Genomic DNA, 22151 nt, shown 5'->3' on the forward strand with positions numbered 1-22151 from the left:
CCGCTCACTTCCTGCACACGCTGTGTCGAATGCTGCCAGCGTGACTGCGCAGCTCGTGCACAGAGAGAGGGGAGCGCCCTGTGTCGGTGCTGAAGGACGGACTCGGGGACCGACACCGGACCGACCGGGACTCCGGCGGACGTGATTGAAGACTGCATAAGCCTCGCAGGTAAAGGTGAGTCTGCGCTAAGAGTCACGCGCTCGTGCTGCGGGGATTCTGTTGTTGAGTCTACTGAGATCTTATTTTAATATTTTCCTTCATCAGTAATAAACCGCTTTACATGCAGCAGCTTTGTTTTCATAGGTGCGCGTTAATAGCACGTGCACACGTTAGTAATCACATTACTGCTGTAACAAACCGTCTTTTATGGATACAGACTGAATGACAGCTTGAAATGATGTCAGATATCAATGAGACATCTGATTGAACTTTATTAATGTGGGTTTGATGCACGTGAGCGCGTCAGGCTGAGGTAACTCTCCACCCTCCTCCACCTAAAATCGACTTAAATAAATAACTCACCAAACACCAGCAGCTATGTTACAGACACCACCTTTTAAAAAAGATGGATGTGGCCACAGACTGTATATAAAAGATGGAAGCATCAACAGACTGTATAAAAAAGTAGAAGTAACCACATGACATCACCCGTCTGTGAAGCCTCCGTTTAAGCACTTTGACCTGACTTTTGTTTCCACATGCGATCGTTCACGCCTCAACACAAAAATCCACCAAACTAAGCCAACAAACCCGGGCCGTTTCACAGAGGAACTATTTTTTCTTTCTGTCTACATCCGCCAACCAAAGAAGCGAGCTAACGGGTGCTCTCGGGCTCGTCCTAAAGGGCGCTGAAAGAAATGTGTGAATTTCATTTTTATCTGGAAAATAAGGATAAATTTAAAGAGTTGATTTCTACACAGAGACAAAGCTGCTGGGATGTTAAAGATATGAAGGAAAGAGGGAATGAAAAAAGTCAGGAAGGATGGAAGACAGGGGAGGGAGGAAAGAAGGAAAAGGAAGCTGGAGAGAGGACGTGATGATGTAGGAATGATCTTCAGAGTAAAAGTTTAAAGTGATAAAGTCGCAGATTTTCAGGGAAAAACTGATTTTGAGCTCATTCGAGAAGCTCCCATCTTCAGCCTGATCGGCTGTGCTGGGTTTGCAGAAGATGAAGTAATCAGGTTACACTTCATTATCAGATTATCAGTAATATGATTGGATCCCGGGGTTATTCCACAACTTTGAGGTTTTACGGTCAGAGTTGTTCCCGCGCTGCGTTTCTCACAAAGAAAACGGTCAGTGAGCAATACAGATAACAACAAGTGTAATTTCCACCTTCATGAAAAGCTTTGCACAGAGTGATGAGGATTTTATCAACATGACTAAAAGTAGAAACGAGGAGCTCCTTTTGTTGCTGTGAGGCTGTGGGGTAGCTGTGTGAGTCGGCCTCGCTCTGCAGCTCCTCACTCAAAGAGGTGTTTTGTTTGTGGTGCTGGACACACACACACACAGACACACACACTGAGGCCTGCAGGGGAGGTGCTGCATGTTAATGACAGCGAGGCACAAAGTTAATGCAGCTGCAGAGACAGAAGCTCACTGTCAGTGTTGGTCTGCAGGACGAAATCAGGCCCAGAGCTGTTTAAATGTCTCAACCTGCAGTTTGTTCTTAATCACCAGCAGGGGGCGACTCTGATGGCAACTGCAAAATTGCATTTGTCCCGTCTTCCTGGCGCGGCAGATAGCCCCACCCCTCCCTGAGCCTGGTTCTTTAAAAGGGAGTTTTTCCTTCCCACTGTCGCCAAAGTGCTGCTCACAGGGGGTCACATGATTGTTGGGTTTTCTCTGCAGTAGGGCTGGGCGATATATCGAGTTTTTAAAAAATATACTTTTATACGAGATAAGAGATGTGACAATATCCTTTATATCGATGTAGTCTATGTTATAATTATAGTTGTGGAGCCGCAGGTTTGCCTCTCTTTCGTCCACTTTTGTCTCTACGCTGCGTTGCTCCGCCTCTCCTTCACTGACCACAAAACCCCCTCCTCCCCCATCGCTTCACCTGCAGGCAGCGACAAGCTGGACACGGCAAATCTCCGTTAACCAGTTACTGCGCATCGCCCCGTGCGTGGGGCTGGACGGCGTCAACGTGTTAACGAGCTAACCACGCTAACGCCCAGAGGTGCTGCACGGCCTAAAATCCTTTCATTTTCTCAAAAGTTGACAGCGCGCCTTATGTATGAGTTCTGGTTGTGCTCACTGACCACGAACCGCTTCTCTGTGGAACACGGCGCTCAGCAATCTGACTAAAAATGTTTGAGTACGACTTTGCTACGGAGCCGCACCGCGTTACGGCTGCCGTAGTCTGGAGCCTCGCGGAGTGATACGTACTGTGCTTCAGCGTAATATCACCGTACTGTGTGCGTATAAGGACCATAAACGGCTCCTGGTCAGAGACGCGGTTACGAAGAGGATTTCAAACTCCAGGCTGTCGGTCACGCAGTAGAAGTTAAGAACAGAGCAGCTGCTTGTTGTTGTGCTCAGCGTCTGTTAGTTTACATTTTGACTGCACAGTTGTGAGCTCTTTGTTATGCACAAAACAACATTGTTTTCTTTTATTTATGGAGCATGATTATTTAATAAATGCTGATAATTTATTTCTGAGTAATTGTTTCTTGTACATCTGCGCTGTGTGTTAATAAAAGTGCAGATGTACATGAAATGTACATACTCTGTATGTATTATTGTAGGGTCTACCTTACAATATAGAGCGCCTTGTGGCGACTGTTGTTGTGATTTGGCGCTGTGTAAATAAAGTTTGAATTAGCGTGTGACTCGAGTGGCCAGCAGAAAAACTGCTTCTGGATTAGCTTCATGTCTCAGCTGCATTTTTGTTGAGAAATGAGAATAAAACCTCTTTTGTGCCACTGCTGTGTTCCACATCAAATCGGTTTGGTAATAACGACGGCCCGCTAGCATGCGCTACCAAAAACAGTGCTTTGTTGTGTATCAGACGGACGAAAGCTAAACCAGTTCCACTGAAGCTGCAGCATTTTTACAAACCAGTTCTGGTTCCTCCGTTTCATTCAACGATCCGCTTTCGCCGCCGTGCTTTTTCCGCCATGTGCGTATGAAAACAAAAGCACTGCGCCTGTGCGTTTTACCCATATTCTATCGCCATGTTTCATTTTCTTATCGTTGCCCAACGGTATACCGGTGTTACCGTGAGCGGTATGACATGGCCCAGCCCTAATCAAGAGACTATTTTATTAAAGTAAAACATGTTTGGGATTCTAATAAAAGTAGAAGTTGTGCATTAAAGTCTTGTTGGGCAAGTAGAATTACATCGAGCACATGTTTGTTAGAGCGTGTTGGAAAGAGCCCCGACTCACAGCCAGCTCCACACACCCCCACCCGCATGGGTCAACATGCGTTGGTCGTGGTGTGCTCGTTCTCACCCAGACTGTTTCACTTTGGTCTCGTCTGACTGAATAAGCAGCTGTTTGTATTCCCTTCAGGTTTCGTCTTTCAGGCGTGTACCTTTTTGTACCTCGAGCTTTGCTATATGCAAAGTCTTGCACGCTATCGAAACACCACTTTCCATAGATAATCCGGAAGCTCTGTCGGTAACACTTAACTGTCCTCTCATCAGCGTGAGGTTTCAGAGTCATCATTCGATGACACGGCTCTTCCTGTTCCTCCTAACCACCACCGCTGCATGAAACCGTCTGATTACCAATCTTTGTTTTTAGAAAGACAAGCTGTTGTTCACACGGCTTAGAGCTTCACACAGAACCTGCAAACTGTTGACCAAATGCAAATTAGGGTCCAAATGTTTAGATAAAACAGCGGCTTAAAGGAACAAGCCAAACCACATCCAACAAATTAAAAAGCGTCCTCTTCAGGAGCGTAAAAACCTTCACCCTCAGCGCGTGAAGCTGCAGGGCTGCTGAAGGTCTGAGGCCGAAGCACGATGTGCTCGCTTAAAGAGGAAGAGTGTCTGCCTCGAGTGAAGGAGTTTAAGTATCTCAGTTTTATGTTTGCAAACTGCATCGATCGATCTTTCGCCACCTGGGCCACGACTGAAAGAATAAGTGGCAGAAATGAGATTCCTCTAAGGGTCTCTGCGCTCTGCGTATACATAACGTCACCATAACCAAGAAAACTTTAAAAGGTTTCCTGTGTAAGTTTTTCTCAACTGATGAGTCAAAACAAGCCATGTTTAATCAATCAAAGCTTTTTCACTGAGTACCAGAAGAAATCTGAGCATCCAACCGAAGACCTACACCTTCTTAGAACGACACTCTTTCCATAAAATCTCCTCCGAGGGTGTGGATACCAACATTATCTATGAGTGATTCCTGGAAAACAACCTGAATTTGGTTTTGTTAGCATTAAGAGCCTGCAGCTGCTGAAAGGAAGCCCCTCGACAACCTGATGCAGAGGTGAGCACGCCGAGTAAAGTATGCTGTCTGCATAAAGGAGCTTTCTAGCTGTAGCCATATTCTTTCTTATATTATTCATAAAAAAGGAAAATAAAACAGGGTCTACGGCGGAGCCCTGGGGGACTCCTTCATCTTCAGGAATCTTTACTACATCTGAGTTTTACCTCCTAACAGCAGCTCAACAAACACAGCAGTGTGCTTGCCGTCCACTGTCCTTTGTTACCATCAGAGATGCTGATGACCCAAGCTCTTCATCGATCCTGATACTTAAGGTCCACACACAAAGTTTGGATTCAGACGGCAGATGTTCAGATCTGAGAGGTCAGAGGTTGCTTTCCAGATTTTAGGGATGATATCATCCTGGATACTCAGATTAAAAATATGAACAATAGGCTCAGAAGTAAAGTCAGCTGACTCAGACTGTCAGATGGCTTTTTTGGAGATTTCAAAGCTTTATGGATCGCAATAATAGAAATATGTCTAAAGACAAACGGGTCCCTCCGCCTTCAGTGATCTGCAGGATACGGCGTCCTGATGCTCGGAGAGGCAGGTGGTGAAGTTTGAATGTGGCTTTCGAGGAGTTTTATTTTCTTATCGTTTGCATAGATGCAATTCATCAGGAACCACGATGAGGAAAACACAGAAAGAGCTGCTCTGTGTGCAGGCTGGCAGTTTGAAGGCTTCGGGTCAGCAGTCGGCATTCAGACTGCTTCCTGTGATCGAGCTCTTCATGCTCCGAAGAACTGACACAGGTGATGATGATGACGATCATTATTCTTACACTCTGCTGGAGCAGCTTTGCATCAGTCACAGTTCAGAATAATCCTTCTTTATCTCATACCACCCCCCTTTCAAAGACAACTTTTTTCTGATTGGCTGGTCCGTGTAAACAGCAGGTTTGAACCTCGGATGGGTGGAGCCTCTCTGTATGACATCACACAGATGCAAGAGTAGAAAAAACTGCGATGAACGTGTTCAGGCCTGCAGGAGCTCGTCAGGAGTCATGTGACAGGAAATGAGGAGAAAGAGGAGAGTAGCACTTTTCCGGTTGTTGCACCAGCTGAGGTGTCTGACTCCATCATCCTGGGGAGGGGAGGAAAAGGAGGAAGAGGAGGAGGGTTCAGCACCAGCTGTCAGCCGAAGCAGGTGAAAGAGTGTAAGCATCACGCCTGTTACCGAGGCAACTGTAGTGCGTTCCCACCTCCTTCGATGTCACGGGCATGTTAGCACGGGTCGAATCAGCTGCATCATGGCTTCTCTGAGCTTTTATCTTCATTTTCTCTGAATATATCCTTCGTTTCGGCGGCCGTGGAGGTACGGCTGTTGGTGGAAACCTTCACTCACATGTGTGCGTGTGTCATATCTGAGAACTGTTTCAAAAGCTTTTCTCCCCACAGTGTTAAACCCTCATCTTTGTGTTGCAAAGATTTCATCCATCACAGTGCTGCAGCTCCTGACAGGGCTCTCCTCCTGTCCCAGCATCCTCCTCGGTCACACCAGTAAACATAAAAAACTGTTTTTGGACGTTTTCTGAAAACGAGGAAGTGATTGTGCTGATGTGATGCTGAGAGGAAGTGCGTTTAATGTGAAATCCGCTGATAACTCGAGCAGCGCGTCGATCCACTGTCTGATTGACGCGGTCCTCCCATCAACCACCTCTCTCTGCCTCTGAGAGAAAATAAACTCTGAACATTAGAAACATTAGAAACTGCTCGTGTTTGTTTGAAGGATAAAAGTGAACCCATATGATTTCATTCTGCATCAAGCTGCAGTGAGCCCGCAGACGCCATGACGAACGCGCCGAAGGAGGCGCACGGCAACAGAAAGGATGCCAGGGCAGAGGGGCACTCTGGGAAATGAAGTCACTGCAGTTCTTTTCATCACAATCTGATTTTTGCACGTCGACGATGTCGGTGTGAGGCTGCGACCTCGCACACACACACACACACACACACACACACACTGCACGTGAGAAGCCATCTTCCTCCCCCATCGTGCTGTTGCCATGGCAGCACCGGCGTAACGTGTGGTCCTTCAGATCGAAGGTTTCCTCTGCAGCTCAGCTGACCAATCAGAGCGCACCCTCATGTACACACAGTCCTGGATGATGTATCATCTGTGATCTGCCTCACAGGTGCTAACATGATAGGAAAAGTGCGTTTTTCCTATCATAAAAATGAGATCCTCTTACCTCTTACTTTGTTTTGGTAAAGACTATCAACAAAAATAAATATAATAAAAATTGTTTGTTTTCTTTTAAAAACTAAAATAAGACTAAATAAGACATGATGCACAGGTTCGTTTGATGATTAAAACTCTTGATGCTGTTTTTCCTCCTGACTTTCCAGGTGGTGATGATGATGTCAGAGCAGCTGGAGCTCAGTGATGATGTAGGTGTCCTGCCCCCCCATGAGGTGGAGCCCCCCAGGGAGGAGGATGGACCCTGCCCCCTACCCTTCAGGTGAGAAACTGCAGCTTGTTCCTGAGCCAGTGTGAAAGCTGGTGGAGGCTGAGGACAGGAGGACGGCCGGACGCTCGCTTACACTCAAAGTGTGAGCGAAACAGAAGGAGGAGCCCACAGCCTCATTAGTCCTGACAGAGTGTGTGTGTGTGTGTGTGTGTGTGTGTGTGTGTGTGTGTGTGTGTGTGTGTGTGTGTGTGTGTTTGGCAGCAGATTAAAGCTGAGGAGACGTGCAGGAGAGACAGTCGGCAGTGAGAGGAAGCCTCAGTGTCTCTCGCTGCGCTCTTATTCCCGTCACGTATGAAGCAAGCTGCAGTCACAGTCTGTGTGTGTGTGTGTGTGTGTGTGTGTGTGTGTGTGTGTGTGTGTGTTTGCACCACGTGCAATCAGCTCACGTTTCCTGGCAGCAGAGAAAGCCTGAGAGGCCAAACAGGAGGAAAACCCCAGAAACACTCTAAGGCTGCGTTCACTCTGCAGGTCTTGATGCTCAATTCCGATTTTTTGATCAAATCCCATTTTTTTGTCTGCTCGTTCACACTACAGATAAAATGCGACAGCAAACGCGCTCTAGTGTGAACGCTCAAAGCGCCGCGTGCACAAAAGAAGACGTCACACACAACGCGCTCTGTTTAGACCCAGAGCAACAGCATGTTTGACTGATGGCCTTAATATAAAGACTTGTTTTGGACTTAAGTTATTTTGTTCTTTACATTTGGCCTAATAATGATCCGTACTGCTGTTTTAGAGGAGCGGAGCTTCAAAGGATCGATTTCTGTCAGAATCTGCAGGTTATGCAGGACAAATAAAATGTTCACGTTTCTCCAACGTTGTCTTCCCAACAGTTTCAGGAAGCGTTCGCGATGTTGGACGCTGATATTTGGCGTCTGTCTTGTGTCAGTGACGTAAAAGACGGATTTAATGCGACCTGACCATCAAGCAGCAGTCGCTTTCTGAAACATCAGATATGTGTCGGATTCAGCACCACGTACCAAAGTGACCCAGATCGGATTTGTGCCGTTCACGCTGTCACACCATGATCGGATATGAGTCGCACAGGGTCAAAGAAGTCGGATCTGATGCGCTTTCGCCTGCAGTGTGACGCAGCCTAAGATTCACTGAAGCTTTCAGACTAACGATCGTCCCTGATATAGATATAAATATGAAGATGATTGTATCTCCGGCCCTGAGGTGGCTCTTCATGTTAAACATGACCAGAGTTCGTAACGATGAGCCTGCAGTTTGTGCAGTAATCCTGCAGGCCGCTTGAACACTCAGTTTGTCAGTTTTTTCTGCACTACGATCTCTGTGACGTCAGAGAAGGTGTGGTTGTTACCGGAACCACCAGTAAACAGAAACAGCTGGAGGAACAGTTTGCAGCTCCGTCACATGATCAGGTATAAAAAAAACATCTTAGAGAGAGAGAGTTTCACCAATATGCCAAAAACTGGGATGACCAGAAGTCGGCGTGGCGTCCACACCTGCAGGTTAAAGCTCCACGCAGAGAAGAGGCCAGATGTGACGACAGAGGCGAAACAGCGCCGTCTCGGGGGACGACCGTGGCTCAGGGGATTGGGAAGCTCATCTGTAACAGGAAGGTTGTCAGTTCGATCCCCGGGCTCTCTGTCCTGGTCGTTGTGTCCTTGGGCAAGACACTTTACCCTACCGCCTACTAGAGATGGACCGATCTGATATTACATATCGGTATCGGCCCGATACTGACGTAAATTACTGGATTGGATAGCGGAGAGAAAAAAAAAAAGTAATCCGATCCATTAAATATCAAAAAAGCACCTCACAGAACTTGCGACACGGCGTAACTCGGCTCATAACTGTAGCACGTCGCAGCAGTGTGGTCACGTGATCGAGCGGCTGTGGCGTGCCCTGTGGTCTGGTTGAGTATTTGTAGCCTCGCTACCAAACCAGCATTTCATCAACAGATATATGGAGCGACTGCCTCTCCTGCTGCTACTTCAATCATGAAACTGATCAGTGATCAGCTGATCGGCTCTCTTCTTTGTTTTTGGCCCACTTTGCACCAGAAAGAGGAAACCAGCGGCTGAACAACAGCAGCACGTTTAAGCTTGATCAGCTGCTGTTAGAATTTATTTAATATTACTTTCTACTCCAGGATCTTTTTCTACAGCTGATGCTGGTAACTGTGCAGGGGCGGATCTAGCAAAGTTTAGCCAGGGGGGCCGATAGGGCATGAACAGGGAAAAGGGGGCACAAAGACATACTTTTCTTTCTTATTCTCATTTAAAATGTCGAGCTTTTAATAAATAATTATCTGACACCCAAAGTTTTAATCTGATGTAAAATATATAGAAGTCCTTTACTGTATATAGTAACTGTTAAGTCTAATATACCCTAGTAAGCTGTAGTACTTTTTCCATCTGTGCAGTTCTGTTGAAGAAAGATGTTGAATCTATTTAATATTTCTTGAAAAATAATTTATTTCTGTGCATTTTTTTCACACTGCATCAAATTAAAGTTGATTACGTCGATTAAGCATCATGAGGTGGGGGGTGGGGGGGTTCATTTTTGAGGGAATCTAAAAGTGTGTCGACTAAACCCGGCTTGGCACCTGAACAACAATTTTCTAATCTGTTGTGCGGCGTGAACACGTCCTCCTTTCTCTGCCCCACTTTCCCTGCACGCTCCAACAGTTTGCACAGTTACTTCTTTTATGGTGTTTTCAGTGGGAGAGGGAAGCGTGCCAGTCGGCCTCGGAGCTGCAGTGGCCGATGGGAGTCGTTAATAACGCTCATCAGCATCGCTCGCGGTCAGACCTCCTCCTCAGCTCCTCATTTGTTTTCCTCTTTGCATAAACCTCACATGGATTCACCCCTTCCTGCCCACAGTGCATTTACATGAGCAGGAAACCTGACACGAGGTGTGTGTGTGATCAAACTGCAGAGCCTGAGCTGTGTGTCAGAAGGTGGATTAACACCTCGGCTCAGCTCTCCACGCTGATGTTTCCTCACTCTTCATGTTTTTCACGTGACCGGTCAGACGTTTCTTTCCTCACGCCGCCGTCAGCAGCCAAGCAGGAGTTTATGAAAACATGGGAGACGACAGACGCGACAGGTAGAGACAGACGCTCGGCTCTGGGTCGGAGAAAAACTTCCTCCCATCAATTTGAATCAGAGATTTTTAAACTATGTGAATTTTCGTAGTTTTCCCAGAAGTCAGTCGTTGGTGTGGTGACGATGATTTTTAATGATTTGTCTGTGATTTCTCTCTGAAATCAGCCGCAGACCTCGTGTTTGTTCAGTTAGTTTGGGATCGAGGATGAAAATCAGCTGACAGTGAAACTCTCCTGTTTGCATAAAATGACTGAAGAAGATCATTAATGACGTTAGAGCATCTGCAGACGTCTGTCAGACACGAGGGACGCGGTGGGTTTGAAACGGTGAGGTGACCTGAGGGTCAGCTGTGTCGCTTCCATCATCTTCTGCTGCTTCTGATCAGCCGAACATCTGTGACCTCCAGAGTGTTTGCAGGTGCTCGGGTCAATCCTTCTTTAACTCAGAAACAAGCTGTTTTCGCTCCTCCCCCTTTAAGTCAAGTTTGTTCTGATTGGCTGTCCCTCACAGATAGCGTTAAAGGCCTTGTTTCTGACAGAGGAGCTGGAGCTGCACAGAACGTGGCGATGGCTCCTCACGAGCCTCAGCCGGGCTCGCATGAGTAAAAGCTGCACTGCTGCAGCTCAAAGAAACATGCAAATGAGCAAAACGTGACCAGCGTCACCATCCGGCGCTGTTGAGGCCTCGGGGGGTCGCACGGGGCCGGTCAGGTGTGTTGTCTGTGTCTGTAGATGGTGGAGGCCACAGTCAGCTGTGAGTGGCTCAGTGTGGAGATAATTATTCTGTGTGTGAAGCACCGTCCTGCAGTTAGAACAGGAGGCTGCAGGAGGGAAACTTCACCACTGTACTCTGTGCATGAATCAGCTTCCAGACTGTGAGCAGTTCTTGAGCCGAGTGCTGGCGCGCTCTTTGGCCGGGAGGTTAAACCTCCGTGTGTGTTGCACTGTGATGACACGTCGTGCTGTGATGTGTCATGAGAGCTTTGAATTTACTGTCCATTCATGTCTGTTTGGATGAGAGACGCCTCTCCCTGAAGATGCTCACAGACACAGTACAGTAGTTTTCCAGGATTCCTGGTTTCTGCACAGAGATTATCCCAGATAGCACAAAATCACTACGTGGAAACTTAGTTAATGCACTCGATTAACTGATCATCAGCAGGTGAGACACCTCAGTGGAAGCAGAAGCTCTGGAGGTTTGCAGGAACAACGTCAGCGGTGATCTTAAGGAAGCAGCTGTTTCTCCTCGTCAAGAGTTACGAGCTCGTTTCCAAACCCTCTGAACGGGCCTCCTTCACTAATATTTGCGTGACTCTGTGTATCGTTCGTAACCATCAGTCCTGAGCAATATTATCTCCATAATGCCCCGCCCCCATTTCTCTGTGTAAGGAAACAGGTGAAGCAGAAAAACTGGTGAAGAGAAGCTGAGAGAGAAGCAGCTTTGCAAAGTGTTTCTACAGGAGTGACGACCGTTTAACAAATAAAGGAATAAATTAGTGCTGAATATGTTATTTCCCCTCAGATAATTGATCCTGTAAGGCAGGGGAACTCCAGGCCTCAGGGGCCGGCTCCTGCAGGTTTTAGTTTAGATTAGTTGATTGCCAGGCGTCTGGAGAACTTCATGTGATGTAAATCAGCGTCTAAAATCTGCAGCCCCCCCCCCTCCGCTGTAAGTGATGAATCCAGCAATGGTAGGAGTCATTTTCAATGAAAGATAAGAACATTTAAGAGATGATGAGGTCAGGGTTAATGGAATATGTTTAATCTGACTGGGGCCACGGTGCGAACCCTGAACACCGTCGTGGTGAAGCGAGAGCTGAGCCTGTTCAGTGTTCACTGAAGGAGGCGGTTGGGGGCGGTGGTGGAGGGAGGAGGAGCCGAGTGAACCATGAATACCAAAGAGCTGCCGCAGAGCTCAGAGAGCTGTGCATGAATAAATGCTGCAAACATCGATGAAGTGAAACAACCTGTGGAGAAGAGTGGACCAGAACTCGTCCACAGCGATGAGACAGAGTGATGAAGTCACTCAGGAGCGATTGTAGTTGTGTGCATTTCCTTCTAATCCAGTGTGTTTGTGCTCTCTGGGACTAAAAGGAGAACTTCTGGTATCACTGGGCCGCTCCCAGTATAGAAACTGCAGTTTGTGTTTGAGTCTAACCGAAGGTGCTGCTGTGTCCCGCAGGCTGCAGCTGATCGACGACTTGTCCTACGAAGACGTGAAGAAGTGTTACAGAGAATCGGTAAGTAAAACCTGCCCTCGCACAGAGCAGCAGGAGGTCCAGAGATGACAGCAGGGCAGCAGGAGTCTCCATGGGGACAGCGGTGTGTTTGTGTGGGTGTTTTGTGGGCAGGATCCACGTGAGTGGACAGAAAAGCTCAGGCGACCATCAGGAAGCAGCAGCAGCTCTAATCCCAAACATTTCTTTGGGTTTATCCGTTAGTTTAATGTTTTAGGACCAACGAGGCAGGATCAGAGAAGACGATGGAGACCTGGGTGTCGAGCTGCCGCTGACTGTTGTTTCAGTCTTTGTTGTCTCAGACAGGAAGAGGAAGGCAGGAAGTCTCGCAGAATAAAGCCGTACAGGTGTACGGGGGCAGGGCGGTGTGTACATGATGTAATGTCTGACCTACATGCGAGGAACCCAAACAATGCTCCAGAAACACGCCGCTCGGTTTGTAGTCAGCTGAGCTGGAGGAAGCGCTCAGATCTTTTGTTTCAGGTGATACAAACTCAAAGCTGTTTCCCGATCACGCCTCAGGAATCAGCGCCAGCCTGTTGAAAGTAAAACACGCACCAGAGACGGGATGGGGTCGAGCTTCTGGGATTATTTCCATAAATAATACACCATGAAATAAAACAACTTTCTGGGTTTTTCCCACTAAAATTATACAGTGAAATAACTTCCTGTTATTTCACTATTAATAACAGGAAGTGACAGGAACGTCTCGGTTTTCACTATAAAACGAACATAAATGTACCATTAAACAAATAACATGAACCGATTTTTATTACAGATAAACTATCCAACAACAAATATACTGTCAATAACAGACAGTATGATGTTTGTTTGAATATAAAGAACATTTATTCATAAATATTCACTCTAATAAAAAGAAACCTTTATTAAACAGGCTGCTGGTTATAAGCCACTAATGTTCTGTTTGTTTTCATATGGAAATAACAGGTGCCATTATATAACCATAAAGATGTTTTATTAAATGAAACTATAAATATGAATCTGTAGCTGATTTGTTTTTTCACTGTAAAGAAAATGTTTCCAACTATAAAATAAGTGAACTATAAAAGCACCGTGTTAATGTGTTTTTATCGTTAGACATATTGGACATTTCTGCCTTAACTATAAAAACACAAACTCTGCGTCTCCTCCGCTGTAGACAAACAGGAAATGAGCTGCACGTCCTTCAGCCGTGATGGGAAACCTTTTGAACCTGGTGTTGTAAACGCTCTCCATGCAAACGTGTAATCGTGTGTTTTTGTGCGTCCACAGACTGTCAGCAAATACAACTCTCAGTACCACAAACTGTTCCAGGCGGTTCCTAAAGAAGAAGTCCTGATGAAAGGTACCGAGTGCAGCACTCACCGCCTGCTTTAGCTCACATGTGAAACCGTCAGCACGACACTTTGAAATCATTATTCGGTTCCTGTCAACGGCACCGCTCGCAAATCTCTCAGGGCGCTGGTATCCAGTCCAAGTCTGTGACCGTGTCGATGGCATGTGTCTAAAACAAATGCAACAAATTCACCCAAAAACGCCTGAAACAGCAGAAATGAGAGTAGACGCCCCGCGGTGACCTCCACTCAGCGAGCTAGCCAGAAATCCCTCAGTAAAGAATGCCGTGAGAACAGTTTCTGCTTCCCAACCGATGTCTGATCTAAACCGTGTCCTGACATCTGCTCATGTGTCTGTCAAACGACCTCAGTCGTTTACGCTAACACGATCCGCTCTCGCTGCAGCGTATTCCTGCGCTCTGCTCAGAGACATCCTGCTGCAGGGGCGACTCTACATCTCCAGGAACTGGCTGTGTTTCTACGCCAACCTGTTCGGCAAAGACATCAAGGTGAGCGATGACATCACCTGTCACATGGCCACTTTGAATCAATTCAGTGAATTAATTTAAAGAAATCCCGTTCGGGGTCGTGGAGCAGGTGGCCCAGGGTTGGACGTCTGACCTTCTCAGGTTCAGCTTCAGGCGCCTCTCACCTGAGAAGCTCTGACTTTGTGCGTTTGTGTTTCCCGAGGCAGGTGTGCATCCCGGTGGTGTCGGTCCGGCTGGTGAAGAAGCACAAGACTGCGGGTCTGGTGCCGAACGGCCTCGCCATCACCATGGATACAGGACAGAAGGTATCCCCGCTGACCTGTCCGAGCATCATGTGATTAATGAGCTTTCTCTTTGCCTGCACCAGATGCAGAGTGATGACATCATCCGCTCTGCGCAGTCAGTCAGAATTATTCAGGCATTTCTGATCTGACTCCGAGATTCGTTGAAGCGCCTGTAGAGCGCGCTCTCCTCTGCCACCGCTCGCACGCCGAGCAGGCGTTTGTTGGAGGGTCCGCGCTCACTGCTGATGGACGGGAATGTGTCGCTGTCTCGCCTCACAGGAGTATGAACTATTTAAAGGCTTTTGACCGCTTAAGCCCCGAGCCTAACTGATCTCCTGCCTTTTGCCGCCGTATCGGGGCGTTAAGAGTTCGCCTGTTTCTGTGAGATTTAAACTTTAAACATGATCGTGTTGTTCCGATCAGCTGAAAATGAAAACCCGTTACGAGCTGCGAGTCGTTACCTAAATATGGGATCGCAGATACAAGTGGAGGAGGGCTTCTCTGATCAGAAGAGGATGGACGGATGAATGATGGGTGGATGATTCGATTGGTGGCTGACAGAGGGATGGGTGTGAGTGGCTCCTGCTGCTGGAGTTGGTTTAAATGGAGGATTCAGAGGGCGGCGCCGAAGCTACGGTCCCGTCTGGACCTCGCTGCGATTGGGCGAACTGACTCTGAACGCCTTCTGTCTTTGTCTCCGTCCTCAGTACGTGTTTGTGTCCCTGCTGTCCCGAGACAGCGTCTACGACGTCCTCAGGAGGATCTGCACCCACCTGCAGGTCGGTCCACATTCAGCTTCCTGGTAACGAATGTTTGATTCTGGCTCACCTGGCGTCCTCTGTCTGTGCTCAGGTGAACGGGAAGAGTCTGAGTCTGAAGCAGTACCTGGAGGAGCCCAGCTCGCTGTCCATGGTAACAGCCTCGTCGGCAGCTTCTCTGCTTTTTACAAAGGTGTGTCTCTGAACCTGCGTCTCTCTGTCAGGACGAGTTTCCAGAGGTGCTGAAATGGAGACGGAAACCGTCGCTTCCCGCCGTCTCCTCCTCTCTCCCCGATTTGCTGGGAAACTCCACCCCCAGCCTCGCCACCACCACCACCTTCAGTGCTCACACGCTCACAGGTAGCCCCGTGCATCCGCCCGCCCACATTCAAAGGTAAGGATGCGTTTACCCGTGTTCTCTGTCTCGTGCGTGTAGACTGCAGCCTGGAGACGGAGAAGATCCTGCTGACAGAGCCGGTACCTGAACTGGGCCACGCAGAGTACCAGCTGCTCAGACTCTTCATCCTGCTGTGAGTCAGATTAAACAGCATACACAGCCGGTTCTTTTGTCTGCCGATTGAATGCAGAGCGAGGAGGAACCTCCGGCTTTACTGCGCTTCTTCACAGGTGTGTCAGGTGTTTTTTACCTGTCTGTCTCTCTCAGAGTCTTCCTGCTGGTCCTGTCGTCCTGCTATCTGGCCTTCAGGGTTTGTCGTCTGGAGCAGCAGCTCAGCTTCCTGAGCAGCCAGCCGACGCTGAGAGAGAGGTACGCACCTGTGCAGGTGTATTCTCAGAAACTTTTCCCCTCACAGAGCCAAGACTTCAGGTTTTTAAATGATCCTTTTAAATCAGATAAAATCAACACAGCTTGATGCTCTGTGGCTGCATCGTGGAGCACATCCATCACGTATTCACAGAAATTTGCATGCGGCTTTTCCAGGTGTGGAGAAGTGCCCTGCTGGCTGGCGAATCAGAAGACAGGAACCTGATCCTGCAGCCTGTCAGCGTGTGAGCAGAAAGGCTGCTTTTTATAGCGTTAGCTGTTGGTGGTGCAGGAGAAGGCTCTCAGGAGGAGGAAGGAGCTTCATCTGACCCCTGCCAGCACCCGGTTAACATAGAGATGTTACAGTAGTCGACACACGCAGCAGACTAACCTTTGACCTCTGGGACAGAAATGTCGGCGTGTGCATTCCTGGTCAGTCAAAGGTCCCGAGAACTGAAAATGTGTTGTGGGATACCGCACAGAAGTGTTCGACTGTTTTCCATCACGTCACCATCAAGGAGGCGTCTGATTGGCCCACACATCCAGCCTCGCCTCACCGTCAGCTGCTAGAAGCTGGAGAAAAGCCCAGATCCAAGCATCACGATCGAGCTCAGACCCTCATCACAGGACTCAGCCATAAACTGTATATAAAAGACGGACACAGTTACTGTAACGTTTCCCGCCTCCATGTTGGAGTTTTTAAAGCAGAGATGCGCCCCCCTGAATCCCTCCCCCCTCCCCGTGCCCCCTGACTCTGAACGTTGTGTTAAATTAAACCTGAAATCAGTGACTGATGTTTGTGTTTCCTGAAGCCGACTGCCCCCTGCTGGTCATTAGAAAGAATGCAGGTGTGAGGGACCGCGTTGACGTCACAGGATCTGCTGTCTTTTATGTACAGTCTGTTGGCTCGTCACATAGCTCATGTGACCTGGGAAGACGTCGGGATCCCGAGCTGAAGAAGGAGAGCTCAGGGGTGGACGAACAGCTTACAGAGGCACGCAAACACCTGAGTCGACCCGTCAGGTGACACCAGATGAGTAGTTACACGTGTTAGGAAGGTTTCCTGCCATTAATCATCTCCTCAGTGTTACTCAGCATAGAAGCTCAGGATTAATAAACTCTCACATCACTGCAGCATTAATGACAAAAGGTGTTCCTCATTATTTTCTAATATGCACACAAACAGTATCTGACGGCTGGAGAACCTCGCTGCTCACCTTTGCATTCAGAACTGCAGCGACTGATTTCTCCTTTGAGACACAGCGACTGCACCATGATGACATCACCATGATGACATCACCATGATGACATCACGCTGGATTGCTGTGTTACATTAGAGCTGTAGCATCAAGATTTGAACGTTTTTCTTATCATGCAGAGAACCCGAATCCATCTTTGTTTAATAGTATTCGATCAGGCTGATTTGTTGTATGATGAATGTGCACAAAGATCAGCCGCCAGAGGTGGACGTCTTTTTAATAAATCATGTAAACAAGCTGAATTTACTATTAAAGCTGATATTTTCAAATGTGCTGTGCATTATTTCATGACATTATTATCATTGCTCGTGCAGCTCGTTCTGTTGCTGCTCATTTTCAATAATTCCAGGAAATTGGTAAGAAACGGTTTAGTTCATGGCATATTCTATAATTCCACTTTATTATTTCGTGGTAAAATATCACAATTTGTGAGGTGAACATTCTTGAAAAGGCTGATTATTGACCTCTGTGAGGTATGGGAGGTGTAATGGCCTCAGATTTGTAAATATAGTTTGGCCAACCTATAATTTCAGATTCAAAAATAATTTTAAAAAAGGTGTTTTTTCTGTTAAAAAACAACCCATCAAAAAATATGGTTTGTCTCTTTTTGTGAGATATTTTAGTAGCTATGTTCTGCTGGTTGGTGCAAACCTGCTACAACTACTGCAGGAATTTAAAAAATACTTTTAATAAATGAAAAACTCATGCTGAATACTCATCCAGTTTCAGGTAAAACTGAACTTATATAAACTAGAGCAACTCCCTCCATTCTTTTCACGTTAAAATTCAATTTGTTACTAAAGCAATAGATCGAAACCTTGTAAGTTCAGTAAACATTTATTGTTATTAGAAATCATTTGGTAACAGGGTGGTCTGCCTGATATCCTAATTATAATTGATTTCTTATTTACTTTGTATTTTTTATTGAATATTTCTTTGATTTTTTTTACCATATTTATCAAATTGTATTTGTGATCTAATATTAAATATTTGTTAATATTCATATTTACGTTTTTTTTAATATTGACACTAATGTCCTTCCATACTTGGCCTTCTGTTTTGTGGGCGGAATTCGGGGAGATTCGGCGGAGCTCGGCACACTTCGGGCTAAGGTTGTGGCGGGAATCTAGCGGATTCAGCAAGCTAGCAGACTATTTTCATTCAGGTTTGTTTTTATCTAAATAAAGGAGAATTAAAACTAGAACTGCTTTTCGGATTTAGTTAAAATTGAGCCTTGTCCGCTAGTTCGCTTGAAACTAAACAGGTGTTATTAGCAACATTTTTTAATTCTTTAATACCTTATTAAAAAGCTAATTTTATTATTTAAGCTAACATTAGCACTGGGTGGTTTGCCAGCTTTCTTTTTCGTTGTGTAACATTTGGCAGCAGTAAAAGCTAGGAGGATGGCAGCAGCCAGGAAACAGATGAAAAAGAAACTCCTGGAGGAGAGAGCAGATAAAAAGGCTTTTGATTTTACTCCTGAGGCGGAGAAGAAGGAGCTGAGTGGCTCTGAGGATGAAGTCAGACAAGGTGAGCTGGGTCACCCAGATAGCTATAGGAGCTGATTCTAAGGTGTTCAAAGTAAAATATAACCACTTTCTCATGATTTAAGATGAAACTCCAATAGTGGACAAGCTGGTAAAGAAGAGACCGGCTGACTTTGAGGAGGAGGCGGTTCCCTGTGCTATGGGGTATTTATTATTTCTTAATTAATAGTTTTGTCTTTTAAAATAGCTCCTATAGTTTCCCCATATAACAAGATCATGTTTTAAATGTCATGTTTGATGAGCCTAACAGTCCAAAACCTGAAGATATAAAGCTTATTGTTATACTATTAAGATGAAAATGTTCAAATTTGATAAAGTTGATAATGAAACCTTCATTTCATTGGATTTAATGTGTGTTTAACGCCATCAATCTTGGCATGTTTCCCCGTTTTATGTCCAGAAATGAGGTGCAGTCCATGTTGGAGAAGTTTGGAGGTAAGAAGCGGTTTGTATTTAATTTGTTATTGGAAAAATCATTAGGCGTAATGTCATCTTCGGTCCCTGTTAGACTGCTCATGTGTCAATATAACACAACACAACATATTTCAGCATTTTGACCGAAGAAAGTATGAAATGGTTTACAGAAAAGCAGCGGTGTTTCCTCGTGTTTCATTAGCACAGTATCACATATCTGTTTGTCCTCCCAGCTGACATCAGCAAGGTGATGCAGGCCAAGAAGAAACGTCTGGAGTGTCTGACAAAGAACTACATGAAGGGAAGCCAACACAAGCTGGAGCAGCTGTGGAACAACTACCATAGCCAGAGGTTATTCCTGCTCCCTCCACTTCAAACACTCAGAGAAATGGTTGAAATTCAGTCTTAGAACAGTCACCACATCCTTTAAAACGAGCTCCAGAATCACGTCACGACTTCCTGTGAATCACTCAGCGCTTTAAAGTGAAAGACAGGGAAATTAAATCTCTTTAAATATCCTTCAAATCTGAGTTTTTGTCATTTAGTGTCACCAAAAGAGCATGTAGGGAGACATTTACCTGAAAAATAGCCATTTCTGGATTCTCAGCGACTTCACGGCAGCATTGGGGTGAAAAGAAAATTAGGATTTTAAAATGTCTTTAATTTCCTTATGTTTTGTAAAGACTGTGAGAGCCAGAAATAATATTTAAACCTGTTCCATTTTAAAACACTGTAAAAGACTGAAAACAAGAAATAAGTGAAGGTGACACGGGGTTTTTTCAAACAGTTAAGTTTGAAAAAGAAAACGAATAATTAAAAAACATGTAAAATTGTAACAGTTGTGCAGTTAATTAATGAATAGATCAATTAAAAGACTTGACTTCTCCAGTTTATGGCTGACGGTGAGCTCACAGCATTATACAGGCTTCAAATAAGCACCTGTACGGTGAAAGGTGGGCTGGTCAGCCTTTTAATATCAGCAGATGCAGGAGCTGGTTTTTGTTCCGGGACATCGCTTCGCTCTCTGTGCATAACTTTCTGTTTAGCTTTTTTTGTTTCTCAGAGAACGTTCGTGTTATGAAAGCGAGGCGGCGCGCTCGTCCCGTGAAGAAGCGCCGTCTACAGAGCATAAACAAGAACGCTTTAGCCTCACTTTCTCTGTGGGTGGTCGATTCACTTTTAAATAAAGGCGCCTGTTGGCAGCTCTGTAAAGGCAGCGGGCGGGTGTGACCTGTCACAGACGGTGTCCTGCAGAGCGTTCTGGCCTCGGCCAGGATAAACATCAGCTCAGTCAGAACACTGCAGCTCAGCTGCTGATCCCGAGCCTGTGTAAACACAGCACTGTTTGAAAATTTCAGAAATTCGTCTTCAAACTGATGTCACAAAGGTCAGTTATTCGATAACTACATGATTGGAAATCATTTCTGCTGTGTTTGCAGGCAGAAGATGACGCAGCAGTATTCCCAGCAGGTGTCGTCAGCGCTGCAGCAGTGGGAGACCGAAGCCCAGCGAGCCGAGGAGCAGGAGGAGAAGCTCAACGTCAGTCCCCTCCGTTCACTTTAACTGTTTTAGCCTCACGTACTGCACACCGACGGCTTCAGGTGCTTCACCTGTGATGGCGATGAAGGGCCATCGCCGACGTAGACTCTTCCTTTCTGTCTGCAGAATCTGTTCCGGCAGCAGCAGAAGATCCTGCAGCAGGCCAGAGTCGTGCAGAACCAGAAGCTGAAGACCGTCAGAGAGCTGTACGAGCAGTTTGTCAAGGTGAAGCGTGTCAGAAGCAGCTCAATGCAGCTCTGTCCCGGCCTGCACACCAACTCTGTGTTTTTACTCAGAGGTCTCGGGAATAGCCACGCCTGTTTCTCTCTGAAGTGCAATATGTCAAAAACAAGTCCACACTGCACAGCTACAGGGGCCACGATAAGCAGAATTTAAAGGGTGACACCTGCAGACGTCACCTGAGGATGTGTTTCAGTTTGTATTAAAGCTGTGGTTGTGGAAATCTGCCTGAACTGCTTTTCTGTTTTTTGTTTGTTCTGTAGAACATGGAGGACATGGAGAAGAGCCACGAGTCTTTCCTGCAGGGGGCGCAACAAGAGCTGAAAAAGGAGATGGCCTCCCTGCAGAAGAAGATCCTCATGGACACGGTGCGTTCAGCCAGCAGCAAAACATCACATAAGAACAGGAAAGGGAAGTTTGTTCATTAGTAGTTTTTTTCTAAATAAAAGCTCGCAGTATGAATCTGTGAGTGAGGAAGAAGACGAGTGAGGTCACACAGGTTTCTGCCGACTGTCTGAATGTTCAGGACAGAAACGGCAGACGTTCAAAGGGCCAGTTTGATATGAACCCAGACTTTGATCTGATGGGCGATGGAGTTTCTATCATGAGCTTTATTGCTGTCATTTATTTATGTTTCATTTCTCACAGACACATGAAGTGATGAGCTCGTCTCGTTTGTCTGTAAAGAGAGCAGCAGAGAGACTTTTAGCTCCTGTCTTTGCTGTTCCCTGAAAACGTTAAAAACACTGATAAACACGGGTGCTGACTCTGTGATGTCGGTGTGTTTCCACAGCAACAGCAGGAGATGGCCACGGTCCGCAAGTCCCTGCAGTCGATGCTTTTCTAGGCCGCCGCCCTCCGGAGGCTTCAGTTCTGCTCGTTCCTTGCGGTTCTCACAGGTTTCATTAAAACATGAACTGTTCTCGCCCGAGTTCTGATTTCACTGCTGGGTTTGTGGACGAGCGGCTCCAGGCTGAGCTCTGTGATGACGCTGCAGTTTCCATTCATCCTTTCATTCTTTGCTCCTGAAGTTATAAAAATAAAGAACGTGTTGGTGATACAGCGACAGCTTTGATTAGTCTGCTCTTTATTCTCCTCATTACTCGTTTGTTGTGTTAAAAAGCTTTTCGGCAGCGTCCTGAAGCTGTGTGTGAAGAATTTGGTGTTGACTGTGAGGCCAAACGAAGGAAAGCTGGAGCTCATCACTGCGCAGGAGGAGAGGGCAAAACAGCACTCAGCTTTTTAAAATATTTTAATTTGTTCATTTTTTCCTTTTATTTATTTTTTATTTGAATT

The 22151-nt window shown here is 46.3% G+C and overlaps 2 protein-coding genes across 6 annotated transcripts; both read left to right on the plus strand.

The window, feature by feature from the left end:
- Positions 1-17689, plus strand: gramd2ab (GRAM domain containing 2Ab). Of its 3 annotated transcripts, none has more exons than XM_005745110.1 (12): positions 1-169; positions 6795-6907; positions 12175-12232; positions 13502-13574; positions 13969-14072; positions 14258-14356; positions 15043-15114; positions 15188-15247; positions 15318-15453; positions 15530-15623; positions 15758-15859; positions 16034-17689. In XM_005745110.1, exons 2-12 carry the CDS (start codon positions 6801-6803, stop codon positions 16080-16082), a joined length of 954 nt encoding a protein of 317 aa, XP_005745167.1. In that variant the 5' UTR covers positions 1-169; positions 6795-6800; the 3' UTR covers positions 16083-17689. The 3 variants fall into 3 exon arrangements, with proteins under 3 accessions (XP_005745167.1, XP_005745166.1, XP_005745168.1); XM_005745109.1 differs by having other exon boundaries at positions 2-175; XM_005745111.1 differs by lacking the exons at positions 1-169; positions 6795-6907 and adding an exon at positions 9456-9994.
- A 423-nt stretch (positions 17690-18112) lies between these two features.
- Positions 18113-21923, plus strand: sycp3 (synaptonemal complex protein 3). Of its 3 annotated transcripts, none has more exons than XM_005745112.2 (9): positions 18113-18280; positions 18502-18645; positions 18728-18806; positions 19063-19097; positions 19310-19427; positions 20516-20615; positions 20742-20840; positions 21119-21223; positions 21649-21923. In XM_005745112.2, exons 1-9 carry the CDS (start codon positions 18148-18150, stop codon positions 21700-21702), a joined length of 867 nt encoding a protein of 288 aa, XP_005745169.1. In that variant the 5' UTR covers positions 18113-18147; the 3' UTR covers positions 21703-21923. The 3 variants fall into 3 exon arrangements, with proteins under 3 accessions (XP_005745169.1, XP_005745170.2, XP_005745171.1); XM_005745113.2 differs by having other exon boundaries at positions 18210-18280; positions 18505-18645; XM_005745114.1 differs by having other exon boundaries at positions 18223-18280; positions 18472-18645.
- Positions 21924-22151: the final 228 nt, after the last annotated feature.

The sequence above is a fragment of the Pundamilia nyererei genome, unplaced genomic scaffold (genome assembly GCF_000239375.1).
Source record: "Pundamilia nyererei isolate P.nyererei 1_Seehausen unplaced genomic scaffold, PunNye1.0 scaffold00154, whole genome shotgun sequence".
In the NCBI taxonomy this organism is placed as follows: Eukaryota; Metazoa; Chordata; class Actinopteri; order Cichliformes; family Cichlidae; genus Pundamilia; species Pundamilia nyererei.